Source organism: Ursus arctos, unplaced genomic scaffold, assembly GCF_023065955.2.
Source record: "Ursus arctos isolate Adak ecotype North America unplaced genomic scaffold, UrsArc2.0 scaffold_16, whole genome shotgun sequence".
Lineage (NCBI taxonomy): Eukaryota > Metazoa > Chordata > Mammalia > Carnivora > Ursidae > Ursus > Ursus arctos.
Window position 1 is genome coordinate 1,325,641 of NW_026622830.1, and position 19,693 is coordinate 1,345,333.

General features: G+C 63.0%; 1 protein-coding gene across 1 annotated transcript in view; it reads right to left on the reverse strand.

Annotated features, from left to right (window-relative positions):
- The window catches only part of NTSR1 (neurotensin receptor 1), a 43,564-nt gene extending 42,501 nt beyond the window's left edge, over positions 1-1,063 (reverse strand). The window contains exon 1 of the mRNA XM_026502876.4: positions 350-1,063. Coding sequence (XP_026358661.1) covers positions 350-1,063 — 714 coding nt within the window. The remainder of the gene's footprint in view (positions 1-349) is intronic.
- Between the last annotated feature and the right edge of the window lie 18,630 nt (positions 1,064-19,693).

Below are 19,693 nucleotides of genomic sequence, written 5' to 3' on the forward strand. Positions count from 1 at the left end.
TCTACGGACCCTCAGAGACGTCACTGATCTGAGGGCCCAGCCCCCTTTGGTAGGAGGGGATGAGATGGAGGGTGAGATCTGGCAGCTCTGGAGTGAAAGGTGGGAGAAGGGGGTCAGGCTGCTCCTGAGCGCCCAGCCGCCTGCCCCTCATGCCCTTCCCGGCTGTGCAGGAGTAATATTTCCTGGTGACACCCTCTAGCTCCGTGTCCCAGAGGGCACACAGGCTGGAAAGGACTTTTGAGGCGAGGGAAAGAGAAGCAGGAGGCGCCCCCTAGGAGTGTCTGCTGACCCTGCCCCCGGGCCAGTCCCCGTTTCTCCCTCGCCCTTCTCCCCGGACATGGCTGCTCACCTGGATGACGACCTTGATCGTGGCGGTGCCCACTACGGGCGTGCACACCAGGCCGCCGGGGTGATGGCCATCGGCGCTGCGGTTCTGCTGGCCCATGGTGAAGGGCATGGGCACGGCCAAGAGGCCTGAGGCCAGCCAGATGGCCCCGATGAACTTCTTGGTGCGGCTGCGAGACATGAGCGTCTTGGCCCTGAAGGGGTGGCAGATGGCCAGGTAGCGCTCCACACTGAGGCTGGCCACATTGAGGGCCGTGGCATAGGTGCAGGCGTCGCGCAGGAAGTAGTAGCCGCGGCAGACGGCGTCGCCGAAGGCCCAGGGGTGGTGCACCCAGATGAAGTTGTACAGCTCCACGGGCATGGCGAGCAGCAGGGTGAGCAGGTCGGACAGCGCCAGGCTGCCCAGGTGGTAGTGCACCGTGCTCTGCAGGTTCTGCAGCGACTTCTTGCGGCCCAGCGTGAACGCTGTCACCGAGTTGCCCACCGTGCCCACCACGAAGAGTGCCAGGTACACCGCCGTCACCAGCACCTTGGAGTAGATGTCCGTGTTCACGTCCAGGTCGCTGCTGGGCGCCCCTCGCAGGCGCTCGGACTCGTTGCCCGTGCCGTTCCCGAAGCCGGGCACCAGGAGCGCCGCCTCCAGCCCCGAGGACGGCAGCGGGAAGGCTTTGGCGCCCGGCGCGCCCCGGGGACCCGGCGCCGAGCTGTTGAGGCGCATGGTGGGCGCGGCTCCGGCGGGGACCTAGCGGAGGGAGCCGGCGGGGAGGGCGCAACAGTGCGAGCGGGTGCGCCGTCCAGCCGGGGAGCTCCCTACCCGGCCCGCGCCTCCCCGGAGCGCTCGAGGCGTGCTCACCGGGGGCTGCCGGCTCCCGGCCGGCCCGGCTTCCTCCGATCTCTAGCCTCCGCGGCTGTGCGGGCTACCGGCTTCAGACCCCCGCGGGTACTCGGCGCGGGGCGAGCCTGTGGCGCCCAGCGGAGCGCACGCACGGCCGCCTGGGCACGCTCACTCCCTCGCCTGCGCTGTCCTCCCTCGCGCTCTCCGCGCACTCCCGCTCCGCACACCGCCCGCCGCGCCCGCGCTCTCCCGGGCTCCCGGCTCCGCGCCTCCACTCAGCTGGCGGCGGCGCGGCGCGCCCAGCCGTGGGGGGCGGTGGCGGCGGCGGGGGCGGCCCCAGCCTCTGTCCCCGCCCAGCCCGAGTGTAGAGCTGGCGGGTCGGTCCCCGCGCGCTGGCGGGTCGGTCCCCGCGCACTGCCGGGGGTGAGTAGGGGATATTGGTTCTTTCCCCACACCCTCTCCCAGGAGCACGCCCCTCGTTCGGGGTCTTCCCAACCTCTCATGCCCCCCACCCACCCCAGGAAGGGAACTGCCCCCAGGTCGTTGGCAGCGCTCTCAGGGGGCTGAGGGATGTAAGGCGGGACAGGGCCCAAAGCCCGTTGGGATGGCGGGGTGCTGCCCAGCTGGCTGGACAGCCCGCATGGTGCCAGCAGCTGGGTGCCCCGCGGGCTGTCGCACAACCAGGTGGGAACAGTGAATGAGGGGGGGCAGGGAGCAGCGCAGCGCCCCTCCCCAGGCAGGCTGGGTTCCTGCACCTGGCACCCTGTGGCGGCTTTGTCCCACCGTGGGTGCGAGTGGGCACGCCACCCCTTTATCATCACCTGGATTTGATCATCAGAAGTCACCGTAAGAGCCCAGGCCCAGCAGGGTTGGGAAGGGTGGCCCTGGTCCCAGCCTCAAGGGCCGGCCTTGTCCCAGTGTGGACCTGACTGGTTGTACCTGCTGTGCTGAGAATAGAAACCTGGAGTAGGCTTGGGAGGGGGGGTTGGGGGTGTTGGAGAAATCGGTGAGGCCTAAGAAGCTTGCCCGGACCCCCGACCCTGGCCCAGACCTGTTCACTGTGAGTGGCTGGAATGGGTCCGTATTTATTCCTCTTTTCAGCTGGCTTTGGGCTTGACTGTTCCGCAGACCTGATGTGCTCATCAGGGGATCCTAGCACAGAAAAATATGTGCTTAAAAATTCAGCCTTCAAAGACAACACAAACATCCCTTTGCTGGGAGCCAGCAGAGAGGCTCGGAGGCGACCGGCAAGGCCTCGTCCTGGCCTTGCTGCTTCGCATTTAGGCAACTGCTTTAGCGTCTCTGTGCCTCAGTTTGTCATCTGTAAAATGGGCATGGTGGTTGAAGGGATGGCCCCCGGGGCCAGGGCTGTCACAGACACTGTCAGTGTGGGCATGTGGTAGGCGCTCGGCGAACACCTGCGGAGCGCGCTTGCGGGCAGGATTGTGCAGCGGCTTCAGCGGGTGTGAAGGTGAAGGCCCAGGCCAAAAAAAGTGCCATTAAACCCCAGCGGATCAGACCAGCTTGCTCTCTGGAAGGCGAGTCCACCAAGTAAGTAAAAGGCTCGTGGGGTGGGGCCCTGGGTGTGCCGGAAGGGGGTGATGGTGCCAGGCCAAGTCGCAGCCCCAGGGGCTCGCTGCCATCTCGGCTCACAGGTGGCCCTGGGTCTTACCATGGATGGCGGTGCCTGGTCACCGCTCTCAGGACCCTCCCCGGGGGAAGGCACCAGCCGGTGGCCACAGGGGCCTGTCCCTTTGTCGGCCGGTAGCTGAAGGTGCTCGGGACGACGCTGGTGAAAGTGCACTCTGGCCCAGCTGCTTAAGCTCACTGTTTGGTTTTCAAACCCTGACCTTTCTGCTAAGCTGGTCTTCTTTTCAAAGATTTCTTTCTGAGCTAGCCTAGGAGCTTAAAAATCATAAAAGTCAACTTAGCACAAATATTGGACAAGGCATTTGCTTGAAACCACGGAGGAAATGTCACTTGGAAGGCCTTGGTCTACAAAGTGGGCGGTGGGCCCTTGTCGGGGGCTCCCTGGCGGCCCACTTGGAACTGTCTCCTGTGTCCTGAGAGCCTGGACGGCGCAGAGGCCAGAACCTTCCTACTCGTTTGGCTCTTTATCTCTCTGACTTCCCCTGCCGCGAACACGTCCTGAACAGCTGAGACCCTTTAAACAAAGTGTTGGCAAGGTGCGGGGAGGACTGCTCCTGGGTCTGGCTGCGTCTGTGGGTGACGGGCTGTGCCCTTGGTGGGTGCCCAGCCCCCAGACTGACACGCAAAGCTCGGCACTTGGCCGGCATCGGGGAAGTAGAGCCCTGAGTGTGAGCTGCTTCCGGCTGCCCCGAGAGCCTCAGGACCTGTTGCCCTGACCCCAGGCTCCAGATGCTGCATGTGTGGGGGGGGGGGTGGGGGGAGCTGGCTCGTCCCACGTGCACTGAAGGCTGAGCTTCATGCATTCAGCCCGCTGGGCTGGTCCCCATGCTGCCCCAGCCCTGCAGCTGTGGGAGGAGTCGGGGGCATTCACTCATCTCAGGAATGAAGATCCAGGTTGTGAAGACGCAGGAATCCAGTCCCTGGAGTTAGCAGAGCCATGGGCTCCCCTCTGCACTGGAGGTCCCTCTCTTTCCTCTGGGTCCCATCCGCTGTAGGGCAGTTCTTGCCAGCAAGAGACATCTTCCTAAAGTAGCAGAAATAATAAGTTAACAGCAATACCGGTATCAGGACATCATGATGATGTTTCCTGCAAGGCTGGGGGCGGGGGGAGTGAGCGCTTATCTGGAAATGTAATATGAGGAATGTAAATTGAGGAAATGTAATATGCATATTTGCAGAGTTTTCACTGTGGATTTTCTCATCCACGCCATGGAAATCGCACACGTTCCCGAATGTACAGCATTCCAAGGAAAATTTTAAAAATAGAGCAACACATGTGCAAATGTAAGTGAAGTGTGAGTGTGAGCGGCCGGAGGGGCGGGCAGAGCCTCGCTCTGCTGGGGCCCCCCGCGGGCTCGTGGCGCGTGCGGGCCGTTGGCAGAGCCCAGAGGTCTGCTCCGGGCCGTGGAGTTCCGCTGTCTCATCCTTGCTGTCCGTCCTGCTGGTGACCTGCACGCCCTTCCCTGGTCTGTGTGCGTGTGTGCGTGTGAACCATCACGTGTATGTTGGGCACCCGGGCACAGGGGCTCAGAGATCTTCACTGGCAAGCCCATCGCCTGCCTCTGCCCCTGGGCTGGGTGAGTGCAGTGGGGAGGGGGGAGCATGCGTCCAGCCTCACCCCTCCCACGGAGCTGCTGACAATCTTGATTGGGGCAGGTTCTCGGCCCAATGTGCGCTAGAGCCGCGGTGGACGCCTTCAGAGAAGGGCTGTGCCCGGGCCCCGGGGCCCCTCATCCCTGGATCTCTGCGGACAAATGCTGGCAGAGACTTAGTTTCCATCAGCCGCAGGCCCTCTCCCTAGGGCTTCCCCTGCATCCGCTGTCCATTTGTCCCTCTATCCAGCACCAACCGAGTGTGGTCAGCACCTGGGGACACGGGGCCGCCTGCCCATGGCTCACAGCACACCGCGTGGAGAGCATTGCGTGCAGAAGTGTTTGCAGGTGGAGAGTATGGGGTGTGAGGGGAGGCGGGCTGAGGGACCTGGCCGGCATGGGGCGAGGCCAGAGGCGAGGATGGAGGGGCGAGGCCAGAGGGGCTCAGCTCCCTGCCCGACCCGGGGTGTTTATTCCCTCCGGTCATGCCGGGAAGGCTGTGCTCTGGCTGCAGGCTGGGGCCGGTCCCTCTGGGACCCTTGCCCTCCACGTCTCAGTCATCACCCCACCCAGAAGCCAGCCCCTCCTCCTAACCAGTCCTGGAGGTTTGTTAAGCAGAACGTCTTGATGGCAGCTCCTGGCCCTTCCGGCAGACGCGGGCGGCTGAGCTGGGTGGAGCCGCGCCAGCGTGAGCCCCATCTGGGACGTTGATGGCGTTTGCAAGGAGCCACGCAAGAAAGCTGGTGTTTGGGGGGAAAGGGGCCGCGTCAGGTCATCTCCTAAGGAGAAAGAAAATCCCACTTCCAAGACATGTTCATTGCAGCCCCGTTCCCTGTAAGCGTCCTGGGAAGGCTTTCTTCGGGGTCGTGTCAGGCACGGGCACAGGGGAGGCTTGTTAGAATTACCGCGGAAGCGACACACCGACTTCTCTGGACCAGGCTTGCAATGGACGGAGTGACCCTTCTAGTGGGACTGCTGCCTCCCGCTCATGCCTCCGGGCCTTGCTGGGAGGAGGGTCCCTAATTTGCTCTTGGGTAAAACACACACACACACACACACACACACACACGCAGCACGTCTAACACAGAAGGACAAACAATCCCATCTGCTCGGTGTGCAAAGAAAAGCAGTATGTTGTCAGCTCGCACCCGAGGAGACGGAGAGTTTTTATGCCTGTTATAAATTTACCAATTTGTGGTTGAATTTCCCAGGCATGGTTCTGAACATAACAGGCAATTTAAAGTTGATAGTGCCCCTTTCGGTTAATATGAGGCTTCCATCTATTATCTGGAGGAAGGGGGACCAGGAAGAAGGGGGACTGGGAGTTCTCAATAGGAGTTCTCGGATTCGATAGCGTGCTGGCTGTTGGACAGCAGGGGTGGGGACCCCTCCCCACAGCCTCCCACCCCAGGCACCTCCCTCCGTGAGCCGGCGGCCCCGGGGCGAGGGGGGCAGGGGCAGGTGGGCCTCGGTGTCTCTTTCCCCCATCTCCCCAACTTCTCTCCTCCTTGGCGGGAGGACATGCGTTTGCATAAACATGATGCCGAGGGTTCCAGCTCTTTCTCTGCGGATCTGAAGCACGATCCCTTTGTCTGTAATCAGGAGTTCTAGTTGCCTAGAAATATTTAAATAGAAGAAATGTCTCTCATCTTCCAGTGACTTCATACAAGTTCCAAAAATAAACCCTGAAGCAGAGGCTCTCTTGTCATTCTGGCTTGGAGCTCCGGTGGCCTGTTCAAGGGCACACCCATGCCAAACACAGCCAGGGGGGCTGGGGCAAGTGACCTCAGGGACCCCAACCCGGGGTCCCACAGAGGCGCGGCAGCAGGCAGGGCAGCCTGCGGATTCCCGTGTGGCCCCCCCGCGGCATGTCTGGGATGCTGGAGAGCCATGGCTGCGGGGGCCCAGCCGAGGGGGCGTCAGCAGGCTTCCCCGTGTTCCTCATCCCTCTGCCTTGAGTCTTCCCTGTCGACACAGTGAGCCTGCCCTGCAGGTGTGCCGGTGTGTGCTCCGGCCAGCAGGTGTGCACAGAGGGGCGCCCACTCCCGCTACGTCCTCCTCTGGCTTCTACCGCCCGGCATGGGTTCATGGCAGTGGGACCCTGGGTCGGAAGCTTTTGGGGGAGATGCCCAGCAGCAAAAGAGAAGGTGCTGGAATCCCTCTCCCTGGGAAGCCCCCTCCCTGGGACCCCACACCCCCTAGAGGTCTTTGCTACTTCCCCCAGGTGCCCCAGGATAGCCAACTGTGACCCTAGAAGACGGTTCATCATTTATCCCCCTGCTACAGGATGAGGGCGCTTGGAGATCTGGGAGGGGGCTACCGAGGGAACCAGTCCCCTCTCAGGGGAAATTGAGTGGGGGGAGTCTGGAGCCGGCAGGGCAGAACCAGCCCGGGCCATGTGGGGTCAGCCTCAGGGACAGAAGCCCTGAGGGGGCTGTGTGGGAGGCCCGGATGCAGCCCGGTGACCCCCCCCTGCTCTCCCCCTCCCCACTTAGATGCCAGGCACTCTCCTCAGGCAGCCCGTGAGCCCCTGTCACCGGTGTCACATGTTTGAGCACGGTGGCCTTGCCCGCTGGACCACATGCTCCCGTAGGGAAGGCGGCCGGGCCTCCCTGACTCCCAGGGCTGCCCAGGAATTACCATGTGCCGCCAGCAGCCTCGGCAGGAAGTCCAGTCGGCTGGCCGAGGCGTCGGCCCGCAGGCTCTTGACAGGGGCTCTGGGGAGAGCCTCCTGGCTCGCAGGGTCCCTGTGGCTGCAGGCCTGCGGCATGAGTCCTGGCTGGCGGTCAGGCAGGCTACCCCAGCTCCTGGAGGCCTCCCCGTTCCCCCGACGGAGGCCTAGGCCTCTGAGCCAGCAGCTGCGCTATGCGACGCCTCATGTCTGTCTCCCGACTTCTGCTCGTGCCGCTTCCTGACGGCAGGCAGAGCACGTTTCCCCACTTTCAAGGACTCCTTGGCCAGATGGCCCACCCTAGGGTCTGGGACGGGCACCCTCCCTTTGTCCCGTCTGCAAGGCCCCCTCGCCTGGTGTGCCCGTGTCCTCACAAGCTCCAGGGGCCGGATGCAGGGTTTCCGCTCGAGGCCTTCAGAGAGCCGTCCGTGCAGGCCCCGCGCCCAGAGCACCAGCACCCGGGGCTCTCGCACTTGGGGCAGATCGGCTGGGACCTGCCTGTCCCCCAAGAGGAGACCGCGTCTGAGCCGCAACGTGCACCCCGAGCTCCCGCGGGGCCGGGCAGTGGCCCCCTGCGGGCGCCCACTTGCGCTCTGCTTCTGGGGACCAGAGCTGAGACACGGCGGTCCCGGGAAGCTGCCCCGGGGCCTCACTCAGCGGCATGACGGGCGCCCACTCACGGGGTGACAAGAGTGAGGTGAGGAATTCACTGTTTTGTTGGCTTGAATCACAACGTCTGAAGAGCTGCAAGATTTTAAGGAGATTTTCAGGCGGAGATAGAGCGCAGTGCAGACGCCCGCAGGGTCCTCAGGCCAGCACCCGGCCCAGGGGGCTCACGGGGGCTTCCTTGTTAACTGTGGACCTCCGGCTCTTCTTCACGTGGGCCGTGAGCATCTAGGGGCTGCCGTAACCCATGACCACAGCGTGGGGGGGGGGCCGTACTTTCTCAGTCAGCGAACACAGGTGCACGAAGCCACCCCTTCCTCCCGGGGCTGCATGCAGGCCAGTGGCAACACACGGTCACTCTCGTCCCTGCTCGAGGGCATCCCTGCCGGCCGGGGCGGCATGGAGCTTCTCCTCGGCCGGATCGAGGGCTCTGCAGACCGCGTCCATCCCCCGTGGGTGTGAGTCCGCGAGGCGTGTGCGGTGTCAGGGCTCCGAGGGCCAGCCGCGAGTTTTTCCCTCGAAAGATGTGTTCGTTGGTTAGCGCACCAGCAGGGTTCTGCAACCTGGTTTTAAAACATCATCACTGGGGGAGAAAAGGAGTGTGAGGGTGTGTAAGGAAATGCGTTCTCGTGTAATGAGCAATGACACCACGCTCTGATTCTGCAGGCCTCACGGGTGCGCACACATGCACACACACGTGCACACGCACACACGTGCACTGCGTTCTTGTCCTCACACACGATAGCCCGGCCCTGCAGGACGCTCCGTGCCTGCTTTGTTCTAGGTGCTGTTCTGGCGTCCTCGCCAAATCGGCTCCCCGCCCGCACACACAGCCCTACACTGTCCCTGACACGGACTCCCGTGGCTGAGAGTGACGGCCGAGGGACAGGAGGACTTGCTCCCTCTTTCTTTTTAAAGGGCTGAGGCTGCTAGATGTTACCGAGGGAACACTCGCTGTCCACATCTCAGAGTCCGGCTTCTGTCATCCGTTTTCAAATACCACGCTTGTGTGGCAGGCTGGTTCTCTGGACGGCAAGTCTGCCGCCCCTTTGTCCGTCCTCACAACAGGCGAATGGTGCGGCTCTGCTGTGGACAGCTGGCGCCGACCAGAGCGGACATCTGTTGGTGTTGCTTGTCCAGACCCACGCATCCCCGGCCCCAGCCCCGCCCCTGCTGCTGAGTCACTGGGGTCTCGGGGCCTCGAGCCCACCGGGTGGCCTCGGGAGGGCTGCCCAGCCCTGTCCTGCTTCCAGAAAAACCAGAGACCCCCTTCCCACGGCCCTGGAGGCACAGGGTGGACACTCAGAAGCCCTCCCACTTTTTGGGGAGAGCGGACAACCCCCGCTCGCTGGTGGCTGAGCTGGTTCCAGGCAGGGCTGGGGACGGAAGGTGGCCTGGCGGCTTTGCTCGAAGCCCTGACTCCCACAGTGCCGGCAGCCCGCCCCGCCCAGCCCGGTTTTCCTCAAGCAGGTTTGACTCGGTTTCCAGCACCGGCAGCCAAGCTTCACGCCCACGGGCACTTCTGATGTCACTTGCGGGTTCTCGTGCCCCTTGATTCCTGAGTCCTTCATGCGCGACGTCGGTGAGGGGGCCGGGATGCCGCCACACCAAGCCCCTGGTTCCACGCACCCAGTGGGAAAACGCTGGCGGCGTCACGCCTGGTGGACTCTCGTCTTCTCCAGAAATTTCAAGGCTTGAAGACAGAGACGTGAGCTCCTGAGACGCCTCGGTCTGCCGAGAGCGCAGTGAGATAATTTGCTTCTTCCTGTGACAGCTAATGATTAGCTTCGTGACAGCACGCCGCCGGCTCGGACTGATTCGCCTCCACAGCCAAGTTATTGCAGAAAAACACGTTTTTGAGAAAACAGAATTCTAGGGCCTTACTGCTTCTTCTTTCCGAGCGCACCAGAACCTCGGCTCCGCGCGGCCCTCTCCGAGTGGCCCTGAGTGGCCCAGGTTCGGGTCCTCCCCGCCGGGACTCGGGGGGCACCGTCCTCCCCGGCGCCGTCCTCCCCGGCCAGGCTCGTCCTCCGGGGCCGGGCGGCGCCGGGCCGTCTGCTCTTCTGCGGATGTCCCTTGAGGAAGCGCAGGGGAGTCACCCGAGGCCAGCAAGGCACCCCCTTCCAAACCCGCCAGTGCATTGACAAGGGACTTCTGACCCTGTCGAAAAATGTTAAAAAAGGAATTTGGGGCAGGAGGCCGAGCTGCCGAGTGGTTGAAGTGGGATTGTCTGTGTGCTGGAAATCACGGAGGCGGGCGGGGGGTGCACAGGGGTCGCGCACCGTTCTCCCTCTGCTCCTACACAAGGTGAACAGAACAGTCTGGGGTAAAATAAAAGCGTTTATCGAATGGCCGTCCTCTGCCTGTGAAGGGCCGGCTGCCGTCGCTGGGCTGGACGCCAGTAGGGTGGGTCCTCTCCACTGTCGGGAAATACACCCAAGGGAGCCCCCCACACGGAGATGCACGTTTCCCACCAGTCTCTCTGTCTGTGGGATGAGCAGTGAACCCAAGCGGTGACTCGGAGTGAGGATCGAGGAGGCAGCATGCAGGGTCCCTGGGCGGCATCCCGGGTCACGTTTGGAGGGCGTGCACCTCCCTTGCTGTCTTCCTGTTGGGGCTCTTGCTGCTCCTGCAAAGCCCTTCCCAGGCGGAGGAGGGGACAGAGGGGCAGATGGCCTGGGGTCCGCTCCTGCCTTTCCAGCAGGTGGCCCGGGAGCAGAGCAGGTAACACCCCCTCCTGAGCTCCATGCCCCTCATAGGGCCATGGCGGGAATCGATGAGACACCGGGGCGCCCGCGGAGTCGTGCTGCTGTTGGGGACCCTCAAGCAGATGTGGGACAGGGAGTCCCAGGCAGGGTGTAGGGGGGAGGAGATGAGGAGGCGGTGCTGGGGGACAGAAAGGTGAGGCGGGACACCTGCACTCCTCTGTCACACACCTGCTTTCACCTGTGCGGCAGGTGAATCGGCCTGGAGCAGCTCTCCCTCCAGGACTGGCGGGAGCACCGGAAGTGGGACACGTGGTGTGATGGAGGAATGCAGGTACCTCGGCAATGGCACCACGGAGGCGTCCTTCAGCTCCGCCCTCTCCCTGGGCCGGGGGGGGGGGGGGGGGGGGGGGCTGCCCCTGCGCAAGGTGCCGTCACCTGACCAGCCCGCGCCAGGTGGCTGCACACAGCTGTTGGGGCGCCGATGGTGCAGGCTAGCTCTGCTTGGAGCACAACAGGAGTCCCTGAGACGGGCAAGTGTCAGCTCCCCCTCTTCAGCCTCTGAGACTTCCCAAGGGTTTCCAGGACTTTCTGCAAAGTCCTGGGGTTCTAAGACCCCAGGAAGTCTTTGGAGAGGACTTGACCCCAGAGGAGCAGAAGGTGTGGGATGCAGATGTTTCTCGAGAGTGACTGCTGAGCCGGGGACCCCAGCTCGCCTGGCCCTGCGGGGTTGGGGCCGGGGAGCCCCTTGACCACGTCCCGTGCTCTGAGCCTCCACTGTCTGTCTGCGTGGCTGGCATCCTTGGCGCCCAGGACGGCGTCTGCCGTGTTTGGACTTCTCTACAAACCCTCCTTCAATGAAGCGAAAGTTGCACAGGAAAGGAAGACGCTGGTGTGTGAGTCCCCCCGCCCCGCCGACCTCCCCGGGAGCCACAGTCCCAAGGCGTCCAGGGTTCAGGGAGGGAGAGGCTGAAGCTGCAGAGAACCAGGGTCTGGCTTGGTTTTTGATGGCAGGCTCGGTCCTCTTATGGGAGGAGCGGGGGCCTCCAGTGCCTGGACGGGACCGCGAGGACTGTCTGCAAGAGGGAAGTCAGTCAAGTCTTCGCGAGAAATGAATTTCATGCCCTGTGATGGATCTGATTTTCCGAACTTCTATGCAGACGTGCTTTCGTGCTTAGCTGTGGGCTCCTTTGGTTTTCTGAAAGGAGCGGGTTTCTCAGGAAATTATAGGCCTCTTTCTCTGCCAGCCTGGCTCCCCAAAGACCCCGGCAGTTTCTCCTCTGCTCCGCTGGGCCCTTCGGCTTTGAGCACGGGGGCTTCCTGGCTATTGCTGTCAGTCAGGTAGGCCCTTCCATATGGCAGCTCAGCCTCTGGTGTGTCCTCCTTTCAGATCCAGGCCCCCAGGCGTGTTCCGTGCCCCCCAGGTGCATGTGGCTTGGACCAGGCCTGCCCTTGGGGTACGGAGTCTGGCTAGAGAGGCGGCCACATCCCCAGGGTCCCGGAGGGTGTGGCCTGGGGTGGAGGGAGGGTCCTCCTTTCTGCCGGGTCTGCCCGTGGTTCTGACTCTGCCTCCTCGTCTGCCGCCTGCCCCGGCCTGGCTCCCAGGATGGATGGTGGAGGGCTGCCTGCCGCTCTCTAGATGAACCCCCACCGGGGTCGTGGCCCTCGGCCATCACTGCGCTCCCCCTTTGCCTGCTGCCTCCTCCCTAGGTCTCCGCTCAAACTCACGTTCTCCACAGGCCCCCTGATGCCCACGGTGCACCCCCTCCGCAGCCCCCCTCTCGGCAGGTGTCCGCATGCACCCCATGTTGGGGGGAGGACCACTGGGGGCCCGGGGCCCCCCTGCGTTGCCCACAGCTCTGTCCACAGCAGCAGCCCAGGCTCGGCAGGAGGCTTGGCAGGTGTTTGCACATGACGATGGGCACCAAGGCACTCGGCTTTGTGTGGCTGCCTGGCCTTCAGCCGCCCTCATGGACCTTTGGAGCCTCGGGAGTCTGAGCCCGAGGCCACCCAGATTAGGAAGTAAAATGAAGACATTTGTCTTCAGAGGTTCCTAGCCTGTTGCGGGGACTTTTTGTGCAGCCGATAACCTCTCCTCCTGCCCGCCCTCTGTGGCCCTGTGTACCCGGCCACCCTCTCCCTCCCCCACATCATCCAAAGCTGCCCTTGGAGAATAGCTGATACTAATTCAGACTAAAGGGTAAATGACTGGTACGGCTTAATGTGGCCTTTTCCTTTCTATCTTCTAATAAGGTATTTTTTTAAAAAAAAGTACACAAAAACTTGTGAGTGATGTCTGGGAGGCAGCGAAGGTGTGCCCGGGCTGGAGCGCCCACGGCCCAGGGGTGGGGCTTGCTTTTCCGGCAGCTGGTGTCCGTCTGTCCATCTGGCAGCTGGTGGACTCGGCACCAGCTCTTCCACCCCCCACCCCCCGGCACTACGGAGATTTCCTCATTCTAAGGCTGTGGAACATGACTTCAGTCACAACTGGGACGTCAGAAGATCAGAAGAGGAAGAAGCTCCGCAGTCAGCTGTGGTCTGTGGTCAACAGGGGAGGCGTCTGCCGTGCTTCTGAGCTGCAGGAGAGGAAAGGCTCGAAAAGGCCCGTTTAAGCTGGGTGCTTGGAGATCAGTCAAGTCAAGAGCTATTCAGGCGTCACCTGTCATCCTGAGCCTGGGACACTGTCTCCCCGCTCAGCCGCTCAGCCGGGACTCTGCTCCCCAAGCACAAAGCCCGCTCTGCCAGATGCATTTGGTGGAGCTGACTGGGCGATGGCCTGAAGGACACCATCCACTACAGGGCTCTGTCTTCACTCAGTTGTTCCTGCTCATTGTGTGTGTGTGTGTGTGTGTGTGTGTGTGTGTGTGTGTATGTGTGTGTGTGCACGGTCTCAGAGATCGGAGGTGGCCAAGAAGGGGGCGGCCCAGCTGCCTGCTTGCCAGCCCCACAACTACAGCCTGGGGGAGAGGGAGGAGGAGAGGAGAGGAAGGGATGGAGAAGGAGGGGAAAGAGGGAAGAGGAAGAGGAAGGGGAAGAGGGGGAAGGGTGGGGAGAAGGGGCAGGCAGTGGAGGAGGGGAAGAAGGGTGGAGGGATAGGGGCTGGGGAGGAGGGTGGAGGGAATGGGAGGATGAGAGGTGGGGGAGAAGGAGACAGGAAGGGGGAGGGGGAAGCAGAAGGGAGGAGGGAAAGAAGGAGGTGGAGGAGGGGAGGGTGTGGTGGCAGGAGGGGAGAAGGGATGGGGGAAGATGGGGAGGAGGGAAGGAGGAAGGAGGAGGGAAGGAAATGGTAGGAGAGGAGGGGAGAGAAAGAAGGGTGTGTGGGGGGAGGGGCGAAGGGAAAGGAGGGGAGGAGGGGTGGAGGAGTGGTGGGGTAGGGGTAGGGGAGGAGGGTGGAGGGAATGGGAGGAGGAGAGGTGGGGGAGGCAGGGACAGAAGAAGGGGAGGGAGGAAGGAGAAGCAGGTGGGGAAGAGGGGAAGGAGGGAGGAGGAGGAAGGGAGGGTGAGGGAGGTGGAGGGGAGGAGGGTTGGAAAGGTGGAAAGAAGGGGGAGGAGGGAAGTGAGGAGAGGGAGGAGGAGAGGGGAGGATGAGGAGGAGGGGATAGGCAGGAGTGGAGGGGGAAGGGGACGGTAGAGGGGAGAGGAGGGGGAGGAGGGGAGAGGATGGGGGCAGGAGGGGAGGAGGGATGGAAGGGTGGGGAGAAGGGGGAGGAGGGAATGGGAGGAGGAGAGGAGGGGTGGAGGAGAAAGGGAAGGGGAGGAGGAGTGGGGAGGGGGAGGAGGTGGAAGGGGAGGAGGGGGAAGGGTGTCCTGGAGGACCCCTCCCTGCAACTGTGGGAGGCTGTGTCCTTGGGATGGAGCAGGCTTCATCATAAACCCTTAACTGTAAGCTGGTCCTGGGGTTTCCCAGGATGAGGACTCTGCTTCGCCCCCTGTGCCTGTACCCCACGTGTCTGTACCCTGGGCATGGGGTGACGGAGAGTGAGGGGTGGAGGAAGGGCATTAATGTCTGGTGGGGAAGGCAGGCAGATCGCCTCCAGAGCCGGTGCGGGAAGGCGAGGTGGAAAGCCCCGCCCCTGGCGCCCTGGTGCAGCTCCGCGGAGAGGGAATCCCAGTGACCCCCTTGACCCTCGAAGGAGCTGCTGCACCCTGAAAATCCGAGGGTAACTTCTGCCTCCCGCGAGCTCCCCTGCTCACAGCCGCTGGGGACGGCGCCAGGCCCCGTGTTCTTACCAGGAAGGAAGCTGGACGGAAGAAAATGTCATTAAGAAAATCAAAAGGAGACAAAACACACTCGCGGTCCTGTCCTGTCCAAGCCCGTGCACGAGGGGACCCGCGCACTTCAAACCCCTGTGGCTCGAGGGTCGAGGTATTTGCGAGGTGCACACTGGGTCTCAGGGCTGCCTGAGTCCCTTCCCTGTGTCCTTGCGACCCAACAAGATGACGCCCCGCGTGAGGCCACCGCAGACGGCAGAGAGGGACTGTGTTCGAAGCTGCCCTGCGGGCCATCTCCGTGGCAGCAGGCTGGGGTGAGCCGCCAGGTGCCCCACGCCCGCCATCCCACCTCTGGGGCCCCTTCTGTCCCCACCTGCCTCTGAGGGGTCTCCACCATCCGCTCCTGCGTGTTGCAGGGTGGGGGAGGCCCCGACCTGGGAGCCCCAGCCTGATTACCCGCTGGCCTTGGAGGGGGCTGCAGGGCCCCCAGGGGCCGAGCTTGCTTTTCCTGGGAAAGCGGGAGGTAGATACACGGAGTGGCCCTCAGGACTGCGTCTGTTGTGAAGGCTGGTCATTAGAAGGACAAATCCGAGATGGGCCACGTGGAGCACAGTGGCTGGGGCCCAGCAGGCTCCTGATGAGTGCCTTCCGGGGCAGTGATGGCCTGACCACGGTCATTGCTCTCGTGCAAATGAGTGACTCCTGGGTCAGGCTCAGGCAGTTTGAGGGCAGGGTTGGCACGGACAGACCTCACACCGGTGGCCCGACCGTGAGGACAGCCCAGCTGCCTGGACCCTCCCCAGACACGGAGCCAGTGGGCGCAAGGGCGGCGGCTCTGCCTTTCAAAGCAGGTGCCCACCTGGCTCTGGTGGACTTGTTGGGGTCGCAAGCCCGGCTCAGCGGGCAGGTGTTCTGGGGGGATGTGAGGCTCCAGGGAGAAAGGGCACAGCCGGGCAGGCGTGTGCGACCTTTCACTTCACGTGTGACCTGGCGATCTCCTGGGTGTTACCAGCTTCCTGGGCCGGGGCCCGCGCTAGCAGCTGGCGGATCGTGGGACCCCTCCCACCTCCACTTCCCTTGCGTCTGTCTCTGGGGACCCCGGCTGGCACGGGCTGGCTATCCAGCTCTCCTGCTCCGACTGCTACCCGCTGAGCAAGGATGAGGACTACCTCAGTCACCCGATGAACACGTCCACTGCGATCAGTCCCGACCCAGGGACCCTCGTCTTCCTAAACCCCAGTAAACCCATACAGTGGCATCATGCCCATTCAGAGGTGGGGACACCAGGGCACGGAAAGGTTAAGTGACACCCCAGGACCGCACCTCTCCGAACGCACCGGGTCTGCCCCAGGCCTGCTACCCGTTTAATTCACGCTTCGCGGCCAGCCCTGCCTCGCGGTGCGCTGGGAGCTAGGAGTGCGCATGCGTCCCAGGCTGAATCACTCAATTATGGTTAATAATGTAGCCGAGGTCATACTGCCATTACCATCCTCATCGTGGCCATCGTGGCCGTTCCTGCCGCCCCCAAAGCCTCCTGCACCGGCTTCTGCCCCGGCCCAGAGTCGGGCTGTCCGCGCTCGCCCGGCAGAGGGCGGCCCCCGCAGCACAGCCCCCGCACGCCTGGGGCAGCCCCGCACGACGACGTGCAGTAAACAATCGAGCTAGGAATTAACCACAGCAGAATGCAATTACCGCGGAGCCAGCTGCGGACACCACGGATCATACACATAACGGGCGTCCACGGCCAGCGCTCGCGCATTTCTAATGGGCTGCCAATTAAAATAAATCCGAGCGTAAATGACGGCTTGGAGTAATTGCTCTCCACACGTCGTGCCTGTGCCCCAGGGGACGGCACAGGATGCGGGGGACGGCACAGGATGCGCGAAGCCAGGAGTCCCGGCCGCCAGCGCAGCCAGGCCTCCGCGGCCACCAGCCTCCGACCAGAGCAGAAGGGGGCCGCCGGGGGTCCAGGAGCAACCAGCACGGAGTGGCCGGGCGTCCCTGGAGCTCTGCCCAGATGGCTCAGTTCTTCCTCGCCTCGCTCTGAGAGGCGGGACCCTATCTGGGCCCCATTTGCAGATGGGAACACTGAGGCAGGACTCGGGATCACTTGCTCAAGGTCACACCCCCTGTAAGTGCCAGAGCTGGGATTGGAACCAGGATTAGGTTGGGGGCCACCGTCCACGGGGCCAGAACTTTAGAAGTGAGTGTGTGTCTGTGCACACGTGTGCACGGTCATGCACGCACACAGACCTGTGAGCACACACGTGCACATAAACATACATGCCGTTCAATGGGATAAGGCCCCGGATTTCAGCAGAGGTCTGAGTCCTGCCAACTCCTGTAGCTTCCCGCCATCCCCCGGCTGGATGTCAAGAATATGGGGAAGGATGGGTGGGTGTCGTGCTCAGGACCCAGGAGCCCTGCCCACCCTCTCTGGTGCTGCGGGCAGCCTCCCCCCTGCCCAGGGCTCACACTGGGTGCTGCGGGCAGCCTCCCCTCTACCCAGGGCTCACACCGGGCACTGTGGGCAGCTTCTCTCCTGCCTAGAGCTCTGGCCAACGTGGCTGGTGATGGGGCGACCCCAGAGTGCTGCGAGGTGCCAGCTCTCCCAGGCCGTGGCCAAACGTGACTATGGAAGTGTGGAGACCCTCCTGGAAGACGGGGTGCTGCTCCAGCCCTGGTGGCCCATGAGCCCGCCCCCCGTTCCCCCAGGCCTCTACTTTACATGCCCTGACCTGCCGTCCTCACCCATCTCATGTCCGCGGCTGGTGTCCCTGTCCATTCACAGGCTTACCTTGTACGTTTTCACTATAGAGACTTCCATCGTGATGTTTTTGATGGTCCCGTGTGAAAGGACAGCGGGAGGTTTCCACTTTCCCCATACTTTGTGCGGCCACGTCCTTTGGTGGCATTTCAGGCATGGACATCTGATATTTGCGCCCGTCCCTCCCTCCCTGTGTTCTCCCTGCAGGGACCGGGTGGGCCGTGTGGTGTGCATTGGACCCGGACCCTCCTCAGAGCCAGGATACAGGGCTTGAAATCTGCCGTAACCGGAAATGACGGGCACCAATTGCCCCGGGCTCCGGAGGCTGCGAGTCCAGGGCCTGGGTACCGTGTGGTCGGGTCCTGGTGAGGATTGTTGTCCTGATTTGCAGACTGCTACTCTGTTGTGGTGTCCTCCCGTGGTGGGGAGAGAGGGGCCCCACCTCCAAATACCGTTCCACTGGGGCCAGGCCTTCAGCATAAGAACGGGGGGAGGGGGCACAACATTCAGTTGACGACACTTGCCTCGGCCACGTTATCGCTATGGGGCCCCCAGGAACGTCGTGGGGATTCCAGACCTCAGGCTCCCCATCCATCAAACAGGGACAATCCCAAGCAGATGGAGACACTAGTCTGAGCACCATGTGCGTGTGCACAGCCTGGGGAGCCAGGTGCCACGTTCCCCCACTGTCCCCTTCTTCTGACTCTCACCCCACCCCTCGTTCCCCCCAGCCACGCCCTAGGAGCTCCTTCCTGCTGCCCGCCAGGCCTGGGTCCCGGGACTCATCCCTCCTTCACAGGACACACGCAGGAGCTTTGATGCCACGCGGCTCAGGCAGGGGCTGGTGTAGCCTCCAGCAGGGAGGCTTGCCCACCTCCTTCTGCCCACCTCCAAGCGGCCGGCTTGCCCACCTCCTTCTGCAGTGGGGCCGGGGACTTGGCTCATACCATGGGATGTGAGCCTGTGGACTCAGCTGACCTCCTGCCCTCCGCCTCGACTCTGTCCTTCCGTCCTCGGTCCGGCTTCTTGAACAGCTGGCTGCGGGAACACGGGGTGGGAGGGGTGGGCCACAGAGCCTGGCCTGGCAGTGCTGGACCCTCCGGAGGCTCCCGCGTTGGCGATGCCCCTCCAGCCTCTCCTCTCCATCTTGCCTGCCGCCTGGACAACGCCAGGGTCTCCAGCACGACGCGGCCAGCCTCACCTCCAGCCCAAAGCCCTGCCTCCTGTTTGGTCCCGGGTGGCTGCTCACCTCCTGGGCACCCTGCTCCCTCCTTCCCCTGTGAGATGGGGGCAGACATCGCCTCCCCCGGGAGCTTCTGCCCGCCCCCCAAACCTGCCCTTGCAATTTGACTCCTCCACACTCTGTGCCCCCCAGACGCCCTTCCCTGGCCAGTTTGGCACAGGGGTCACATAGGTGAGCTCGGCAGACCCCCTCCTGGGGACCTCATGGCCTGGGGGTGCAGCAGATGTGGACCAGCGTGGATGCTGCTGTCGGGCCCGCCCGCGTTCAGGGGCTGTGTGCAGAGCGTGCCTGTGTCCCCTCCGAACGCTGCCGTGTGGCTCGTGGCCAGAGTCCTGCTAGAGGACATCATCCTGATTCCAGCACCGAAGTGGTCCAGATTTTGTGTTTCAGCCTGGGAATGGCTGGGAGGGGCCAAGGACCTCTGTCTCCTCTTTAACTAATACAACCCACACAAGGGGTCCACCCACGCAGCGGACTAGCTTCCACCTTAGACAGGACACAGAGTCCGCGTCGAGGAGCCCAGCGGCTGCAGCAGACACGGAAGGACCACATCATGTATGGTCCACCCTACAGCAAATGCCCCGAACGGACAGCTAGAGAGGAACGTGGATTCGTGGTTGCCGGGGGCGGGGGGGGGAGCTGGGGGTGGCAGCAAAGGGGGGCGTTCTTGTTGCCACAATGAAAACGTCCTAGCTGCTCGCAGGGATGGTCGTATGGCTCTGAATAGACGAAAACCCACTGAGTTGCGCTTTAAATGCGTGAGTGACGTGGGGTGTGATTCCTATTTCAATAAAGCTGCTTTAAAAAATGTTTGAGCTGAAAGAAGTACCCACTCCCGTCTAGACCCTTTCCAAGGGCAGAGACAGGATGGAAGGGATCCAAAAGCAGCCGGTGCCTGGGGCCCCTCCCCGTGAAGGGGGTCTGAGGGCCTCCCCCCAGGAGGGGGCATCGGGGGCACCGCCCGGGGTGAACCCCAGCGCCCTGGCTGAGCTGTCCGTCCCAGGCCC